We start from the raw sequence: 20,114 nt of genomic DNA, 5'->3' as shown, positions 1-20,114 counted from the left end.
ATGGGGAGGTAGTACCTCTGCAACTTTTTTGGAGAACACGTCCGCAAAATCTGCATAACACCCTGGCAATCCTGGCAAACTTAGCTGCGAGAGCCTGACTGGAAGGCTCAAGCAACTCCTGAAACAATCAGTACCCCAACTAAGAATCTCCCCAGAGACCCAATCAAATTGAGGATTGTGGGCCCTTAACCAGGGTAACCCCAACACCAATGGGGCAAAAGTACAGACAGTCACATAAAAGGACAATTTTTCAGAGTGTGTGGCTCCAATAAACAAAGAAATCTGGCTAGTGCAAGAGGTAATTTTACCTTGGGATAATGGTTCCCCGTTTAACCCACAAATCTCAATTTCCGATGCCAAGGGTACTAAGGGAACAGAGTGTTTTAGGGCGAATTGGCGGTCCATAAAAACCCCGTCGGCCCCACTGTCCACAAAGGCCTCAGTCTTGACAGTTTGACCGAGGATCTTCAAGGTCACCGGAATGATAAAAGTCTTCTTGGGAAATTCTGACTTCTGGCCTGACAGGATATTTCCCATCACCCTCAGGCCCTGAAGTTTTCCAGCTTTTCTGGGCATGATACTACCACATGACCTTTATTCCCACAGTACAAACACAACCCCTGCTGTCTCCTCCGCGTCTTCTCACGCGAGGAGAGGCGGGTAGCCCCAATCTGCATAGGCTCCTCAGAAAATTCCTCAGAGTCTGAGGTTCCCTTGGGAAGGAAGGAAATCTCAGTCTCCCTTTCAAGCCTACGCTCTCTCAGCCGTCTATCCACCCGGATGGATAACTGCATGAGCTGATCCAAGCTATCAGGCAAGGGATATTGTACCAGTTGGTCCTTTATCTGGTTAGAAAGACCTCTTCGGTACTGGTGTCTCAGGGCTGGGTCATTCCACTGGGTATCATGGGCCAACCTCCGAAACTCCGTACAGTAAACCTCAACTGGCCTTCGCCCTTGCTTAAGGATCGAAATCTGAGCCTCGGCTGAGGCCGTCTTGTCAGGGTCATCATACAACATGCCCAGTGCCGTAAAAAAAGCATCAACACTTTTAAGCGACGGACAGTCAGGCTGCAACCCATATGCCCAGACCTGTGGGTCTCCTTGTAGCAAGGAAATCACTATGCCCACCCGCTGAATCTCCGACCCAGAAGACTGAGGCCTAAGCCGGAAGTATAGCTTGCAGCTCTCCTTGAAACAAAAGAACTGCGAGCGATCTCCAGAAAAACGATCCGGGAGATTTACTTTCGGCTCCTTAACCCCTGCAGGTGCTGCTGCTGCGGGAGCTCCGCCAGCAGCCTGGGAGGTGTGCATTTTAATGGACAAATCATTAAATTGTCGAGTCAGGACCTGCACCTGATCGACCACCTGTTGCAACGTATTTTGAGGGGTATGCTCCATATTCCCACAAAATTTCAACAGGAGTATTAGGCTGCTGAATATGTTATGCACACCAGTGCCTGCAGGAAAGTACTAGTGTCAGAACTGTTATGCACTCCAGTGTCTGCAGGAATGTACTGGTGTTTGAACTGTTATGCAAAACAAATGGACTCACAGACAAACTGGGGAATATGACATAACGTACACAGAAGGTGATAGGGTAACAAAATACACACACAGTGAACAGAGAAGCCCAGAGGCTAAGGAACTGGGTATCTCCCTTGTATTAGAACTGCTCAGATGTAAAAAGCAAGATGTTGTGTTTTAATACGTAGAGAACCCGAAATGCTGTTGCTAAGGGCAACAGCAAAACCCTAAAGGGTTACCAACGGGTGTGGCAGTAAACTCCTTGGTCAGAGATGGAATGATAGACACAAGGAGAGCCTCCACAATCCTGATTCTCACTTGCAGTGCACAGGTTTAAGCTTACTGCCACTAAACTGACCCCTGACACCTAGCACAGTGAGACAGGATTAGACAGGCAAGTGTTAGAATACAGCCGCAAACTTGCTAAGTTCACAGAGTAATAACAGAACCCCAGCAAGCTAAACGACTGACTCCAGTCTTACTGCTAGGTCTGGATTGGCAGAGTGTAATACCAAATCCCCAGGCCTATTTGCAGTAAGCAACAAACAAATACAAAGCTACACAGTACTGGCTAACTTTCATGAACTGACTAACCAACAGAGATTCAGCAGCATCTGCTTACCCTGAAAAGAGGCCTTATAAAGCAGGTGCTGTCCACGCCCCACTCAGACCTCACAGACTGTGAGCACAAAAACCAGCACCGGATCCCCTGCCGTGCACAGAGCCTATAACCACTGCACAGCAAAAGACCCGAACCGGAGTATCAGCTGCGCTCAGGTTACTCCACTAGCACTTGTCTCCCGGTTGCCATGACGACGTGGCAGCACAGGGCAGGAGACCCTAACAGTTGCATAATGTGTAATGGGCATTACTGTGTATTGCATAATGTGTGATGGGCATTACTGTGTGTTGCATAATGTGTAATGGGCATTAGTCACTGCCGCGGCTGCCCGTTCATTCCCGCTCTCGAGCACCCACTAGCAAAAACATAAATCGGCACTTATGATAATAGATGCATTAGGTCGACATGCATTAAGGTCGACTAGTACAGAATGCCGACAAGTTTAAGAGGTTGCGTGATGGTGGTCAACACACAAAAGGTCAACAAGTTTTTGTTTCTCATGGACTGTGATTAGGAATGGTAATCTTTGGCGAGGCACAGCGAGATCGCAAGGCACACGTTTGCACTAATTGTGATCACATATCATGAATCATACAAAATGGCAACCAAAAACGTATAAAAAAAACAAACTTGTGTCGACCTTTTGACCCTGTCAACCTTACCCGCTGTTTACCTTTTACCTATCGACCTTTTGACCCTATGTATGTCGACCGTATGGGGGCGACACAATGACTGTCTACCTAGGCACTGTATATCTTATATACCACACCCTCTGATTTTGTGCGTCTCAATCACAACAGCGCCTGTGTGTGTGTGCACTCTGTGTAAGACGCCGTAGGAGTTTGTAGGGATTTTTGAGCATCAGTGAATCGCTGATCGACGTGAGCGGGCGGCTCTGACACAGGCCCTGTATGTTCTACTGGGTAGTTCTTCAATCATAATGTTTACAAGAAGGTCACAGCCTGCGTCCTGCAGTTACAATGATGGGAAGTTTATGAATAATAAAACTTCAGAACAAAAAGTTTTCCAATTGCAGAGAGTTCCTGTGTATAAAAAATGTCCGCCTCCTGGTATTGCGCTCTCTATTATTACCCGTCCGTCCACAGAGCCGGCCTTAATCAATATGATGCCCTAGGCAAGATTTTGGCTGGTGCCCCCTAGCACCGCTGCTAGTTCCGACCCTGCACCCCTTTCCCATCACATTCACCCTTCAGTCATAGCAGTCCTCATTTTGGTGCTCCTACCCCCTATATTTTAAACAGGAACAGTGCGCACATTCAGCGCACAGACCAAAAATGGCTGTGTTCTTTTGGGAAGGGGCATGGCCATACAATAGTACCCCCAATTCAAATTACGCCACACAGTAGTGCAACTTTATTCACATAATGCAATAGTGTCCCTTCTTCACGTTACATCACACAGTAGTACCACTTTTACCTATATACATTACTAATCACAGTAGTGCTCCTAATTCACATTACATCACACTGAATTGATCCTTATTCACATTACACCACACCATGGAGGTCATTCCGAGTCGTTCGCTCGGAAAATTTCTTCGCATCGCAGCGTTTTTCCGCTTAGTGCGCATGCGCAATGTCTGCACTGCGACTGCGCCAAGTAAATTTGCTATGAAGTTTGGATTTTTACTCACGGCTTTTTCTTCGCTCAGGCGATCGTAGTGTGATTGACAGGAAATGGGTGTTACTGGGCGGAAACAGGCCGTTTTATGGGCGTGTGGGAAAAAACGCTACCATTTCCGGAAAAAACGCGGGAGTGGCTGGAGAAACGGAGGAGTGTCTGGGCGAACGCTGGGTGTGTTTGTGACGTCAAACCAGGAACGATAAGCACTGAACTGATCGCAGATGCCGAGTAAGTCTGAAGCTACTCTGAAACTGCTACGAGGTGTGTAATCGCAATATTGCGAATCTTTCGTTCGCAATTTTAAGAAGCTAAGATTCACTCCCAGTAGGCGGCGGCTTAGCGTGTGCAATACTGCTAAAATCGCCTTGCGAGCGAACAACTCGGAATGAGGGCCCATGTTGCTCTTTAGTCACATTAGACCACACAGTAGTGCCCTTTCTATACATTACGCCACACAGTAGAGCACCTTATACACATAATGCCACACTTTAGTGATGCCTATATACACATAATACCAAACAGTAATGCACCTAAGACATATGACCAAATTATTAATGTCCTTATAAACATAATGCACCTTACACATTATGCCAACCTTTATTAATGCCCTTATACACATAATGACACACATAAGGGGAATCATTCCGAGTTGATCGCTCACTGACGATTTTCGCAGCGCAGCAATCAGGTGAAAAAATGTAATTTCTGCGCATGTGTATGCCCCGCAATGCGCACGCGCGACGTACGGGTACAAAGCTCTTTGTGGTTGTGCTCAGGTTCAAGCAAAATTTTCCTTCGTGCTGGCGGCCGCAAGAAGATTGACAGGAAGGGGGCGTTACTGGGTGCCAACTGACCGTTTTCAGGGAGTGTTTGCAAAAACGCAGGCGTGTCTTAAAAAACACAGGCGTGGCTGAGCGTTCGCTGGGCGGGTGTATGACGTCAAATCCGGACACGAATAGGTTGAAGTTATCGCAAGCGCTGAGTAGGGTCAGAGCTACTCTGAAACTGCACAAACTGTTTTTGCAGAGCTCGGCTGCACAGGCGTTCGCACTTCTGCTAAGCTAAAATACACTCCCCAGTGGGCGGTGGCATAGCGTTTGCACGGCTGCTAAAACTAGCTAGCGAGCGATCACCTCGGAATGACCCCCAATGCCCCTTACATGTATGTCGTACATTATTAATGCATTTATACACAAGACACACATAATGCCCTTACACATATGGTGAACACTATTGCATAGTGAATCTACCCACTCACAGCACTCACACGGCCACTAACACTGTGACCTCTGCCTGGAAACAGATGTGTCCTCATACATCTTGCCTCAATATGCCATGCAGCTTCCTTCTAGCTCTGCTAATGTTGGTCGCCTTTATTTGCAGAAAATGCATTTTATTTTCATTGCTATGTGACTAGGATGCACAAGCAGCTTCTGCTGATTAAAATGATTGTTAACATGCCTATATTCTGTGTGCAACTGTGGCTGTATATGCATATGAAATGCTATGTTACAGTGATTTCCAGGAATACACTGCAACGTAGCATTTCATAGGCAGATACAGTCACAGTCACACACAGAATGCTGCATATCATTTTAATAATCAGAATCTGCGTGTGCCCCTAGGCATTCCAAATGCCATAGGCATTTGCCTAGTTTGCCTATGCCTAGGGCCGGCTCTGTCTGTCCATAACGGATAACGACTGCCTGGTGGGTCCAGTAACGCACTATTGTAAGTGCCTTGTTACAGCATTGATATACCACTTTATATGCATGACAGGAACCAGCCTACGTCCGTGTTATTCCCAATTTGATACTTAGGTAATAATTCAGTTAACGAGTCCTAAAGAGAAATTTAGAGTTGATAGGATCACAGATACTATCGCAGTAATCAGAGTACTTTACACGGTCAAATACATTTTACACTATAGCATTCATTGCACAGAGCATTGGGAAATTAGTAATTATGAATAAAAAAAAAAATTTTTTCTTTCTTTTCAACAAATGGCTGGGGGGTGAAGAGAGGGGGTAGGAAAGGCGCACACTGCGCTCTCCTCCCCTCACACACAGCATCAGCAGTAGCGGTAAGCAGAACTGGGGGGGGGGGTGCATGTGTACCTGGCACTGGGGGGCATATGTCCTATCTGGCAATGGGGGGGGGGGGGCATATCTGGCACTGTTGTGGCATATCTGGCACTGTGGGGACATGTGTGTACCATGCACTGTGGGGGCATGTCTGGCACTATTGGGGACTTATGTGTATTTGGCACTATTGGGGATTTGTGTATCTGGCACTGCACTATTGGGGTCATATGTGTATCTGGCCCCCATATGTGTATCACGCCTCCATTTTCATTGGCCACACCCTGTGTGGAATGTGGCCACACCCATTGATTGACGCACGAACGCGCCAAAGAGATTTTTCTAGTTAGTGTGGACAGGGCTGCATGTGACAGGGGCAGTAACATGATGTGAGGAGGGGAATGGAGGCAGCAGGAAGCCACAGACTGAGAGTTATATAGTGGAAGGAGCAGGGTCACCAGCAGCACAGATTATATCAGGAGATGGGTGATGTGTTAGTGTGGACAGAGCTGCATGTGACAGGGGCAGTGACATGATGTGAAGAGGGAAATGGAGGCAGCAGGAAGCCACAGACTGAGAGCTATATTGTAAGAGGAGAAGGACCACACAGCAACGCAGAGTATATCAGGAGATGACCATACAAAACATGCTAACTATGAACTGTTACAGCACAAGTACTGTATATCCTTTTTTTTGCCATACCAAACATACATGGTGCATTAGGCATATCCTAGTGGCTGTAATGTGCTATTATAACCCCTAGTTATATTTATTCCATTGATTATAGTCACCTCAGCGCATTGACGGCAATGCTAAATGTTACACTGCTCTTGTCTGACCAGATGTCACTTGTTTGTTTGTTTTTTTATCTGTACATTTCATTGTCTAATTGACATATATACAGTGTGTGAGAGATACATATAATAGGTGTGTTTAAAATGATTGTTGTATCTGTTACAGACATTTTATGAATAAGCACCAGAAGCCAGTGCTAACGGGCCAGAGGTTTAAAACCAGAAAGAGGGGTAAGTTTACAGCACTGGTTAGAATGTAAGCTCAGTGGGACAAGACGGTTGGCTTTGATACTGCTAATAGGTTTATACACGTGTTCCACATAACCTTTGCATTTTCTGTGCCATGTAAAGCCCTAAACGTAGATTAATATTAGTTTGTTATTTATTAAAATGGCATTTTCTAGTGTTATTGTCTTTGTTCAATTCTGGGCTGTTCTGGTACTTGCAAGTAGATTTCAAAGTTAATCATGGCAAAATAAAATTGTGCCATAGGCAATTGGGGATCTGTCCGCAGCCAGTGTCTGTCCGTCTGGCCTTATTCTGAAGTGGGAACTAAGGTGGTCATTCCGAGTTGTTCGCTCGCGAGCAGTTTTTAGCAGCCGTGCAAACGCTAGGCCGCCTCCCACTGGGAGTGTATTTTAGCTTAGCAGAAGTGCGAACGAAAGGATCGCAGAGCGGCTACAAAATAATTTTGTGCAGTTTCAGAGTAGCTTCATACCTACTCAGCGCTTGCGATGACTTCAGACTATTCAGTTCCTGTTTTGACGTCACGAACACGCCCTGCATTCGCCCAGCCACGCCTGCGTTTTTTCGAACACTCCCTGAAAACGGTCAGTTGACACCCAGAAACGTCCACTTCCTGTCAATCACTCTGAGGTCAGCAGTGCGACTGAAATGCTTCGCTAGACCTTGTGTGAAACTACATCGGCCGTTGTAATAGTACGACGCACATGCGCATTGCGCCGCATGCGCAGAAGTGCTGATTTTTTGCCTGCTCGCTACGCAGCGAACGAAAGCAGGTAGCGATCAACTCGGAATGACCCCCTAACTGTGCACCTAGACAAACTATGCAGCAATGCAGGGGTAGCAAGTACATAATTTATTGTGTTTGCATGCATCCCACAAGTACTGGGCAGCTTTATTTTTGCACGGCACTGCAGGCTGGAGTCTGGACATGCCCCTCTCAGATCTGACTACTCTCTCTGCACATGTTACATCTGCCCCGCCTGCAGCTCAGCATGGTTTTAGCCAGGTGCACAGGTACTTGCTCTTTCCTGCTTTCCTCCCACCTCCGTACCAAGCCCTCTGTGGCTATATAATTGGTAGAGATGGGATGAGAAGGAATATTCTGAGCCAAGTGGGCTCCTGTAAGTATATTAAATATTATTAAATATTAGGAAAATCTATGAAAATAAATCTGCTTTATATTTTGTTACTGCACAACATTATGAACCAGTGAAGCTTAATTAAATATTATTGTTGCATAATTATAAATGCTCCTATAATTGCCACAGGTTACAGTGCAGGGTTAGGGGAAACACATAATTAACAACAGGGAAAGGGGGATTCTGTTAGCTGCGGGAGTTACAGCGGGCTTTTAGCTCCCTGGGTTATGTGCTCGGAGCTATTCAATTATATCCCGCAGTAAGACATAGTGCCCTGAGCTAATCAGTTACCGTTCGCAGTAAGCTCGTAGTAAGCGCCATGTGTGAACTCAATACGGATTACTGTTTGCACTCTCCCGAGGTGCAAACAGCAACCCGCATCGAGTCACATGCTGCGTGAGCAGTAATTGAATAGATCCAAACTTTTAACCGGGAGCTAAAAAGTGCACAGTAGGTTCCACGGCTAATTGAATTCCTCTTATAGAATATCTTGGTGCTTGTCGCACCAATTAGATTATACAGTAGCTGTCATTGCCAGTCGTTATGGGCACTGTCTTCGATAAAGGTCCCAGAACACTGATCTGTGTGGGTATCCGCACTTCTGAATAAAGGCAGGAAAAATATCCTCTTTATCCTTTTTAAGTGACAGTTGTACTAACGCTGACCATTATTTTACTATTTTCCTACCAATTTCCTTCATAATTACCTTGTGAAATGATTTTCATAAATGTCCCATAGCAGCGTATCCCTTGATCATTGTGAATGTTTCATGACAAGAGAAAATTCCATCAATTGAAACCTTTTTCTCGCATTAATAAAGATAACTGGGGAATGATGCCCATTGTTCTGTGATAATTGATCTTCTTTGTCCCATTCTCTTTGTATTTCCGTTATAGAAACAGACAGTTGGTGAATGCATAAGTGATAACGGTTTCTGCTTCTTTAGATGAGAAAGAGAAGTTTGAACCTACAGTATTCCGGGATACCATCATCCAGGGTCTTAATGAAGCAGGAAACGATTTGGAAGCAGTAGCAAAATTTCTTGACACGACAGGCTCGCGTCTGGACTATCGCCGCTATGCCGACACGCTGTTTGACATTCTCATAGCTGGGAGCATGCTAGGTAAGTCCTCATTACAAGTCTTCTCCTGGAACATAATACATTAAACAACATTTAAGTCCCACAAAAAACAGCGGACCTATGTATTTTCCCGGCACTTATCGCAGGTCTATGGGCCATTTATGGATTATGCACGCGATGCATAATCCCTGGTAAATGCCGGCATTGGGGATTAGCTCCATCTTATTGGGGCTAATTGGATAGCCCCCCGGTGAACCAAGTAGCCGCGGTAAATAACAGCGGCTAATTGGATACTCCCCCAATGTATGTCACACATAAAATAACTAGTGAGTCCAAATAAAAACCAAGGGGTCTGTGTACTAAGCCTTGGAGACAGAGCTAAATTATCAGCCAGACCAGTTAGCTCCTAAATCCTAACTGTCATGTACAGGCTGGGTTTGAAAAATGACAAGAGCTGCTTTATTTCTGTCCACTTTATCTCTTTTCAAGGCTTAGTACATAGGGCCTAATTCAGACCTGATCACAACAGCAAACTTTTTCTCTAATGGGCAAAACCATGTGCACTGCAGGGGGGACAGATGTAACATGTGCAGAGAGAGTTAGATTTGGGTGGGGTGTGTTCAAACTGAAATCTAAATTGCAATGTAAAAATAAAGCAGACAGTATATTTACCCTGCACAGAAACAAAATAACCCACCCAAATCTAACTCTCTCTGCACGTTATATCTGCCTCCCCTGCAGTGCACATGGTTTTGCCCATTAGAGAAAGATTTTGCTTTTGCGATCAAGTCTGAATTAGGCCCATAGACCCCCAAGCTCCATATGGATGAAAGCTTTAGCGTGTTCTTATGCATCACTAATACCCCTTTCACATCGCACTAAAAACCCGGTATCGACACGGCATATTGCCGTGTCGAAACGGGTCAGTGTGCGATGTGAAAGGTCCTTTTCAGAATTAGCGGGTCGCCTGACCCGGTAATTCAACCCAGTAAAAAAGAAGGGTTATTACCGGGTTGATTACCGGGTCAGGCGCAGTGTGAATGGGAGCCGTTCCGATGCGACATGGCTCCCATTCACAGCATAGGCAGAGGCGGCGCAGGAGATGAGCTCATCTCCTGGCACCGCCTCCAACCCCGCCCCTGCTGCTGCGCCCTCCGCTGCTATGGCAACCGACCCGGTATATTGCCGGGTCGGAAAGCCAGCAACGGAGCGCAAATGCCGGATCCCACCCGGTAAGTACACGTTTCTCTTACCGGGTAGGATTCGGCATTTGCGATCTGAATGCAGCATCTGTGTGGAAGTGGGAAAACCCTTTTCATTTATATATGTGATGCTGCTGAGTGCTGACAGCTTGAGCTTGTAGAGTAAACTAAAGATCAGGTGTCTGGCTAGTATTGCAATTATGTGTGACATACACAAGTGCTGTTCCTGTATGGAGATACCTTATGTTGCGGTGTTTGCATAATTTGTTTACAAAGTTTGCTGTGTATGTATATATATATATATATATATATATATATATGATTATTTTTATATTATTGTTTTTTGTCAACGGCCTGTACAAGGGTAGGTACAGTATTTACCTTAGATGAGAGTTACTATGTAACAAGTTACTGGATTCAAGTGGAGGTGTCCGTTGCTGACTGCAGTTTATTCAAGGGGTAGGGGGACATTTACTAAGCAGTGATAAGAGCGGAGAAGTGAGCCAGTGGAGAAATTGCCCCATCAACCAATCAGCAGCTCTGTATCATTTTATAGTATGCAAATTATAGATGCTACTTCAGTGCTGATTGGTTGCCATGGGCAACTTCTCCACTGGCTCACTTCTCCGCACTTATCACTGCTTAGTAAATGTCCCCCTTAGAATGAAAATATAATTTGAGAGTATCAATGTTTCATTTTTAAATACAGATTGTGTGATGAGTGAGTTGCACGTGGTCATAGAGATGTGGCTTGCTCTGTGACAGGATGAGTTGTGTTGGGAGCAGCAGGTAACTGCATGACTGCGGTGCTGTCTGTCGCCAGTTGCTTGTGTCGGCATCCCTGTCTTACTCCTGAGGTCTGTATTATTGTCACACGCTCTCTGACCCAGGACAAACACTGAGGAGGGAGGTGGCGATTTTTAAGCTGGTGCCCATCCATAGACTGGCGGCAACAATCTCTCTGGGTAATAATATTATTTCACATGTAGACCGAGGAATCCTCATTATAGTAGTGTTTTAATGGATTAGTCACAAATGGGAGTATAAAAATACAGTAAAATGACCTGTCTCCAATGAGTTATAATATATAAAATAATTTATTATTAAAATGGAATATGTACATATGTGTTCCTTATACACCCAGCGCATTTGCACCATCTAGCAGGACACGTCTGGCGCGACTGAGACTAGCAGTAGTACCGTATTTTACTTTAAAGTTTGAGTTGCATCATAGACGCAGTGAAAAGCCGCTCACAGTGTCTGGGCTGCGACTTTACGCACACAGGCTCTCTGCCAGATGTACTTAGCCTTGCAAAGTGATCAATTTCACGTAGATAAGGTACCGAAACAACCAGCTCTTAACTGTCATTTTTCAAACACAGCCTGTGACATGACAGTTAGGAGCTGATTGGCTGGTGCTTTGTCACCGTGAAATTTAGCACTTTTCAAGGCTTAGTACATATCCCCTAGAAATTGGTATAACGCCCGTACAAAGTTGCAGATGAAGCGCAGCGGAACTTTGGCAGGAGGAAAATCAGTGGACGGCCATATCGGAGCCCTCGGTACACTGATTCAGGCTCAACCGCACAAAGATGTACAAGTATAGCAAGTACCCCTGGCGAAAAAACGCACATCTACGATCAACTTCTTATACATACAGGGCGTCGCCCAGCACAGGGCAAGTCCGGCCTGCATGCCAGATCCAGCCCCCCACACACACACAGACATGCAAAAGCATCGCACGGTGGTGATTTTTTGGCATGATTCGAGTAGACCTCTGCCCAGGAACGGACTGGCCCACAGGGGTACCAGGGAAACCACCGGTAGGCCCCACTGCCTGAGGGCCCACTCCTTCTGGGGATCAGGTTCTAGACTGTGCACTTGTATTATACAGGGTAGATATGATGCATTACACTGCACTGAACTATTGTGTATTTCAAGCCTCTGTGGAGGCTGGCCACACCCCCTTTGTAGGCTGGCCACACACCCTTTGTAGGCTGGCCACACCCCTGAGTATGGTCCCCTATAACTGCATTCCCCCGGTGGGCCCTTCATACCCCAGTCCGACACTGCCTCTGCCTACACAGAAGGCAGACTGCTACCCGCCATGTTAATAGCCGCCGCAACTCACCCCAGTAACGGTCCGGACACGTCTCTGTTGTTCAGACCGCGTCCCTTAAACGGAGTGTTGATGCCCCGTTCCCGCCCCACTCCGGGTCTTAAACTGTGTTCTGAAGAGAACGCAGTTTAGGACCTTGCACATTTGCGTACCAGCATGCGCAGATGTGCAATAATCGCTTCATAATGATTTTTGCGCCCTTGAGACAGGGTCTGAATTAGGCCCATAGTTTTGTGGTTTTATTTATGTGAATAAAATGCAGATTTTGAGCCAAAAAAGACAATCTGCGCAGCCAAGTCTCCCGAGACCTGACTCACTGACAGGGGCTATTTGTGTATTTTATATAATCTGAGAAGCTGAAACATAGAAACCCATTATTTTCTGTGTCGTTTAGAATACGCAGAAAAAAATGAATTCCACTGAAGCAAAAATAACCCAATGGCTGTAATCTGTACTTTCTGTGATATTTGCTAAAGATTGTCACGCTCAGCCCATTGTTTGCCTTTTTCTTTTCTTCTGTCTCAGCTGGGGGTTCTCGCGCTGGAATCATTGCTCACATTCGCTCAAATTGCCCATTTCCCGTCTTTCCTGATTTTCATGGCAGGGTGCGAGACGTGACGCGTTGTGAGCGGCGGCTTTGCAGCAGTCCTGGGTAGTGTTAGATTTACAGATCTGCGGACATTGTGGGAATTGGTGTAAAGGAGGTTTTCTGTTAGAGCGTGATCCAGTTATTACCTCAGTTACAGACACACGAAGCTGCAAAATATTGTTTGCAGATACTTAGGTGGTAGAAGAGACCGCTTGAGGGGGGTAGTAATAATGTGATGTGCTGGCTCCAGCCTGGAGAGTGGTGAGGATGGTAAGCGGCAGAGGTTAAAGTGGGGGGGAACGAGGTGGAACTGAGTTCCACCACCTGTAATGGTATGGGGAACTAGTTCCACCATCTCCATTGCCCTGCACAGTAATTTCAAGAGAAAAGCCCACCCCATCATCTGCATCAATCGATGATACAGGTGGCACTAGTGTTGCTGATGAGCTGCAGCCACCTACTCCTTCCTCAGGTCCTGGTGCCTCCATGGTCCTCCTCCATGAGTTCCACCACGTCACCGGGACCACTTTAAGCCCTGGGTAAGCCTAATGATCTGGAGAGTTCCCCCAGCGTCACTAGCTGATGGAGCTGTCTGCCTGGGTAATAACTCATCGCTCCTTCCCAGGGAAAAAGGTTTCTTCTAAATTAACTCTTGTCCGCTGATGTGACTAGGTGTTGGCAGAATCCCTGATTTATGTAACCAGATGACTTCTTGTTTTGTCAGGTTAGTTATAAATCAGTCTGATCTCAGGTCCAGTTGGGAAGTTGGGAGGGGAGGGGGTTGTGCAGGGAACATTTAAATAATGAAAAGCCGTGTAAATCTTCATTGTCTGCTTATGTGACATCCGCCTGCCTTAAGGCCCATATAGATGGGCCAATGTGGGAGAGATGTGTGACTTCAGACGTGTGCAGAAAGAAGTGTACTGAAAATGTAGCGGGGGTTCGTGGCCGGTGACAGGGAGGCGTATTAGCCCAGGCACAGAGATGGCCTGTCTTCTGGGCGTGTTGAGGGACTGCCGCGTTAGTGAAAGTGATTGCGTACACAGGCGCTCTTCCGCTCACATAGAAGGCCATACTCAGCTGGGGAAACTGCACAAGCCACAGGTGTGGCACATTGGTACGCACAGATGTACACAGAGGAAGGACTTTGTACCGGCATTTGCATAATGGTGCAGACGGGCGACCGCCGGTAGGCACACCAGCAAACGCTTCTGTGCCCACCTCTGGGTCAGGCCCTTTGTACCAAGTGGGTCCTGGTCATACATCCTCGCTGTGGTAGGACTCAGGATTCTGATAAGTTACGGCTCCATACATCCGAGATCCCCCGATCCTGACTGTTTTCGGCAGATCAGCGGTGCCGGCGGCTCGAGGAATGGCGGCTGTAGATGCATACTTCCCTTTGTTACAACAGTGTTTCAGCTTTGTACAAAACCATTTACTCTAAAGTACTTCAGAGCTTATCGGACAATTAAAAGCAATATACGAGTGATGGCGTTTGGACACCGGCAATGACACCCCACTTCACCCCTATATCGCCTCCACAGGATCGGTATGCGATCCCAGCGGACGGGATGTCGCCAGTCACAATACCGACGCTGGTATCACGATCCCGACAGGGGTGAGGTAAGTATTCTACTTAACCCTTCCTTACTGCAGCCTAACCCTAACCTTTCCCCTTAGTGCCTAAACCTAAAACCACCCCCCTCCGGTGGTGCCTAACCCTAAGCAGCCCCACCACACACAGACACACCCGCAGGCAAATCCTAACCCTCCCTGTTATACTTGTCTTCGGGATCTCGGCTGTCTATATACCGGTGTCGGGATGTTGACCTGGTCGGGATTCCAGCGTCTGTATTCTGATTGGTTTTCGGATGCCGGTGTCGGTATTTTGACTTCCGGGATCTTTAACATATAACACCTCCATGTCTGCTTTTTACCTCATTGCCCCATAGTGGTGTGCAGGAACAAGCAGGATGTAGGCCCACCGTATGCCCCGGACACATCTCCCGCACCACGCGCCAGAACATGCAATCGGACATCACTTCTAATTGAGTTAAGTTTAATGAGTCTAAAGCTTGTACTTCAGCCATTGATCGAGAAATAAAATATCTCTGTTTAAAATTCTGAAAAGATATTTCTTCTTTCATTGTGACCTTTGGTCATGTATGTGACGGAGAGCCCTGTTCAATATATTCTTCTCAGCGCCGGGCGGCACACGTATTGATGATGGCGACAAAACCAAGGTGACCAGTAACTGTGTCTTTGGAGCAGATGAGGACTATGAGACGATGCGTAATTATGCCCAGGTAAGCAATGCTGAGTGGAGGGGGATATGGCTTCTTGTAGTTACCTAATAAACAAAATGACGATGAATGGTACTTAGCAAGCATGGAAAAAATTACTGCATACCTCCATAACAGATCTTTCCAGTTCCTACTGATATGGGACATATGGTTCAAATCTTAAGCTCCCACACGTAGCTCACGCTCCTCTGGGGGTTCACCGACACTCCTCCTGTGACCTTTGTAAACCCCTATCCTATCGAGTGGACATGGGGACGTCCCCTATATTACCTTATCATGTAGTTCAGCTATTACCTTGAACCTTGCATTGCTTTGACGAATTGTATTTGCTGTATACAGAGGCGTACCGGCGGATCCTCCATTTCTGTCTTTTCCCCCTCTACTCTTTTCCCCCCTTTTTTCTTCTCTTGCCTTTTCTTTACCCTTCCGTTCTTTACTTGTACAGTTACGAAATTATTCTATGGTTCCTCTTTCATTGGTTTGCCTCTGTTACTCACGATGTCTAATTTTTTATTTCTTTTTTATTTCTTTTATTATCAGTGTAATATTTTTTACTCAGGGAACCCTATGACCTCTCTTTTAAGGGTGTATTTCTACTGGGTGTGGTATTGAAAGTCGACAGTAACTAGGTCGACAATGTCTAGGTCGACCACTATTGGTCGACAGTAACTAGGTCGACAGGGTGGCTAGGTCGACAGGGTCTTTAGGTCAACATGTTCTAGGTCGACAGGTCAAAAGGTCGACGTGAGTTTTTAATGTTATTTTGGTGTCGTTTTTTTCGTAGAGTGACCGGGAACCCCAATTAGTGCACCGCATCCCCTCGCATGGCTCGCTTCGCTCGCCATGCTTCGGGCATGGTGCCTTCGCTTCGCTCGGCACAGATTACCGTTCCAATCGTAGTCCACGTGGATCGTTAAGTATGAAAAGGTTAAAAAAAAGAAAAAAATTGTGAAAAACTCATGTCGACCTTTTGACCTGTCGACCTAGAACATGTCGACCTAAATACCCTGTCGACCTAGACACCCTGTCGACCTAGTTACTGTCGACCAATAGTGGTCGACCTAGACATTGTCAACCTAGTTACTGTCGACTTTCAGTCCGGATCCCATTTCTACTCTATACATAATGTTTTATGGATATACTCTCCCCACGCTTTGTGGGGGGTCACTGTTGTACCTTATAACCTGAAAATTAAATAAACGATTTAAAAAAAAAAATTACGGTGAATGTAAAAGTCGCACACAGTCTGCACCCAGGCTTAGAAGACCCTCTCTCATTGCTGAGCGGGGAGTATTCCCAATGCTGCAAGGTTTCAGTCTGTGGCCCCCATCACATTTTTGTATAATATTAGGTCTTTGTTGCAACCTTTTTAATGTGACCTTGCAAATAACAAAGTGCAAATGACAAATAAGTGTATTACAAAACCTATAGTACCATGCTTGCAGAAGTGTGCACACCTTCAGAACGAGAAAGAACTCCAGATTGGACGCATTGGCCACAGTAAGGTGGAGTAAGTGTTTGTAGGGTGTTCTGAACAGGGTGTAGTTAGTCACAACCCGTAAACCCCAGGAAATGTGGAAGCCGTGTCGGTGACTTATGTTGGCTCCCATATAATTAACAAGTACCAAACCGTTTAATATGAAGCATGATTAGCTGCACCTGCAAGATAAAGCGTACAGCTGAAGACTTTTTGGGCGTAAGAATGTGTTTCATAGGCACTCAGGGGCAGATTTATTAAGCCTGGTGAAGTGATAAAGTGGAAGGTGATAACGCGCAGCCAGTCAGCTCCTAACTTTCATTTTTCAAACCCAGCCTGTAACATGGAAGTTAGTTGCTGATTGGCTGGTGCGTTATCACCTTCCACTTTATCACTTCTCCAGGCTTAATAAATCTGCCCCTCAGACACTGGGATTACCTAGGAACAGAAGGGAAGGAGGCACGTCACACACGCTAGCATTGCCAGACATGGGCTCTGGGTTACAGTGGGAACTGGTCTTTCTCCTGCTCTTCTCAGTAAGGTTACACCACCCACCCAAAGTCAGCTCAAGTAAAAATGTATTATTTTTTGTCTGTTTTTTTATTTTGCACCAGTAGACTCAACTCACAGAGTGTCCCAGACAACGGTGCACAGTCTGTTTTATACTGGTGTCCCATACGTATTACCATTTTCTCTATCGTCCTAAGTGGATGCTGGGGTTCCTGAAAGGACCATGGGGAATAGCGGCTCCGCAGGAGACAGGGCACAAAAGTAAAGCTTTTACAGGTCAGGTGGTGTGTACTGGCTCCTCCCCCTATGACCCTCCTCCAGACTCCAGTTAGATTTTTGTGCCCGGCCGAGAAGGGTGCAATTCTAGGTGGCTCTCATAAAGAGCTGCTTAGAGAGTTTAGCTTAGGTTTTTTATTTTACAGTGATTCCTGCTGGCAACAGGATCACTGCAACGAGGGACAGAGGGGAGAAGAAGTGAACTCACCTGCGTGCAGGATGGATTGGCTTCTTGGCTACTGGACATGAAGCTCCAGAGGGACGATCACAGGTACAGCCTGGATGGTCACCGGAGCCACGCCGCCGGCCCCCTCACAGATGCTGAAGCAAGAAGAGGTCCAGAATCGGCGGCTGAAGACTCCTGCAGTCTTCTTAAGGTAGCGCACAGCACTGCAGCTGTGCGCCATTTTCCTCTCAGCACACTTCACACGGCAGTCACTGAGGGTGCAGGGCGCTGGGGGGGGGGCGCCCTGGGAGGCAAATGAAAACCTTTAAAAAGGCTAAAAATACCTCACATATAGCCCCAGAGGCTATATGGAGATATTTACCCCTGCCTAAATGTACTAAATAGCGGGAGACGAGCCCGCCGAAAAAGGGGCGGGGCCTATCTCCTCAGCACACGGCGCCATTTTCTGTCACAGCTCCGCTGGTCAGGAAGGCTCCCAGGTCTCTCCCCTGCACTGCACTACAGAAACAGGGTATAACAGAGAGGGGGGGCAAAATAAATGGCAGTATATTAATATAAAAGCAGCTATAAGGGAGCACTTAATCATAAGGCTATCCCTGTCATATATAGCGTTTTTTGGTGTGTGCTGGCAGACTCTCCCTCTGTCTCCCCAAAGGGCTAGTGGGTCCTGTCTTCGTATAGAGCATTCCCTGTGTGTCTGCTGTGTGTCGGTACGTATGTGTCGACATGTATGAGGACGTTATTGGTGTGGAGGCGGAGCAATTGCCAAATATGAGGATGTCACCTCCTAGGGGGTCGACACCAGAATGGATGCCTTTATTTGTGGAATTACGGGATAGCGTCAACTCGCTTAAGCAGTCGTTTGCCGACATGAGGCGGCCGGACACTCAATTAGTGCCTGTCCAGGCGCCTCAAACACCGTCAGGGGCTGTAAAACGCCCCTTGCCTCAGTCGGTCGACACAGACCCAGACACAGGCACTGATTCCGGTGGTGAAGGTGACGAATCAACCGTATTTTCCAGTAGGGCCACACGTTATATGATTTTGGCAATAAAGGAGATGTTACATTTAGCTGATACTACAGGTACCACTAAACAGGGTATTATGTGGGGTGGGAAAAAACTACCAGTAGTTTTTACCGAATCAGAAGAATTAAATGACGTGTGTGATGAAGCGTGGGGTGCCCCGATAAAAAAACTGCTAATTTCAAAGAAGTTATTGGCTTTATACCCTTTCCCGCCAGAGGTTAGGGAGCGCTGGGAAACACCTCCTAGGGTGGACAAAGCGCTAACACGCTTATCAAAACAAGTGGCGTTACCCTCTCCTGAGACGGCCGCACTTAAAGATCCATCAGATAGGAGGATGGAAAATATCCAAAAAGGTATATACACACATGCAGGTGTTATACTACGACCAGCTATTGCGACTGCCTGGATGTGCAGTGCTGGGGTAGTTTGGTCAGAGTCCCTGATCGAAAATATTGATACCCTGGACAGGGACAATATTTTACTGTCGTTAGAACAAATAAAGGATGCATTTCTTTATATGTGTGATGCACAGAGAGATATCTGCACACTGGCATCACGGGTGAGTGCTATGTCCATTTCGGCCAGAAGAGCTTTATGGACACGACAGTGGACAGGCGATGCGTAGAGGAGTTATTTGGGGTCGGTCTATCGGATTTGGTGGCCACGGCTACGGCCGGGAAATCCACCTTTCTACCTCAAGTCACTCCCCAACAGAAAAAGGCACCGACCTTTCAACCGCAGCCCTTTCGTTCCTTTAAAAATAAGAGAGCAAAGGGCTATTCATATCTGCCACGAGGCAGAGGACGAGGGAAGAGACAGCAACAGGCAGCTCCTTCCCAGGAACAGAAGCCCTCCCCGGCTTCTACAAAAGCCTCAGCATGACGCTGGGGCTTCGCAAGCGGACTCGGGGGCGGTAGGCGGTCGTCTCAAGAATTACAGCGCGCAGTGGGCTCACTCGCAGGTAAATCCCTGGATCCTGCAGATAATATCTCAGGGGTACAGGTTGAAATTAGAGACAGAGCCACCTCGCCGTTTCCTGAAGTCTGCTTTACCAACGTCCCCCTCAGAAAGGGAGACGGTTTTGGAAGCCATTCACAAGCTGTATTCTCAGCAGGTGATAGTCAAGGTACCTCTTCTACAACAAGGGAAGGGGTATTATTCCACTCTTTTTGTGGTACCGAAGCCGGATGGCTCGGTAAGGCCTATTCTAAATCTGAAGTCCTTGAACCTGTACATAAAGAAGTTCAAGTTCAAGATGGAGTCACTCAGAGCAGTGATAGCGAACCTGGA

The 20,114-nt window shown here is 46.7% G+C and overlaps 1 protein-coding gene across 4 annotated transcripts in view; it reads left to right on the top strand.

Annotated features, from left to right (window-relative positions):
- Window positions 1–20,114, top strand: part of BZW2 (basic leucine zipper and W2 domains 2) — a 207,138-nt gene that overhangs the window by 140,235 nt on the left and 46,789 nt on the right. For all 4 annotated transcript variants that reach the window (XM_063924410.1, XM_063924407.1, XM_063924408.1 and 1 more), the window contains exons 2-4: window positions 6,834–6,898; window positions 8,999–9,175; window positions 15,246–15,349. In XM_063924410.1, coding sequence (XP_063780480.1) covers window positions 6,841–6,898; window positions 8,999–9,175; window positions 15,246–15,349 — 339 coding nt within the window. In that variant the 5' untranslated portion in view covers window positions 6,834–6,840. The remainder of the gene's footprint in view (window positions 1–6,833; window positions 6,899–8,998; window positions 9,176–15,245; window positions 15,350–20,114) is intronic.

The sequence above is a fragment of the Pseudophryne corroboree genome, chromosome 5, assembly GCF_028390025.1.
Source record: "Pseudophryne corroboree isolate aPseCor3 chromosome 5, aPseCor3.hap2, whole genome shotgun sequence".
NCBI lineage: Eukaryota > Metazoa > Chordata > Amphibia > Anura > Myobatrachidae > Pseudophryne > Pseudophryne corroboree.
This window is presented reverse-complemented; position numbering and strand designations above follow the sequence as displayed.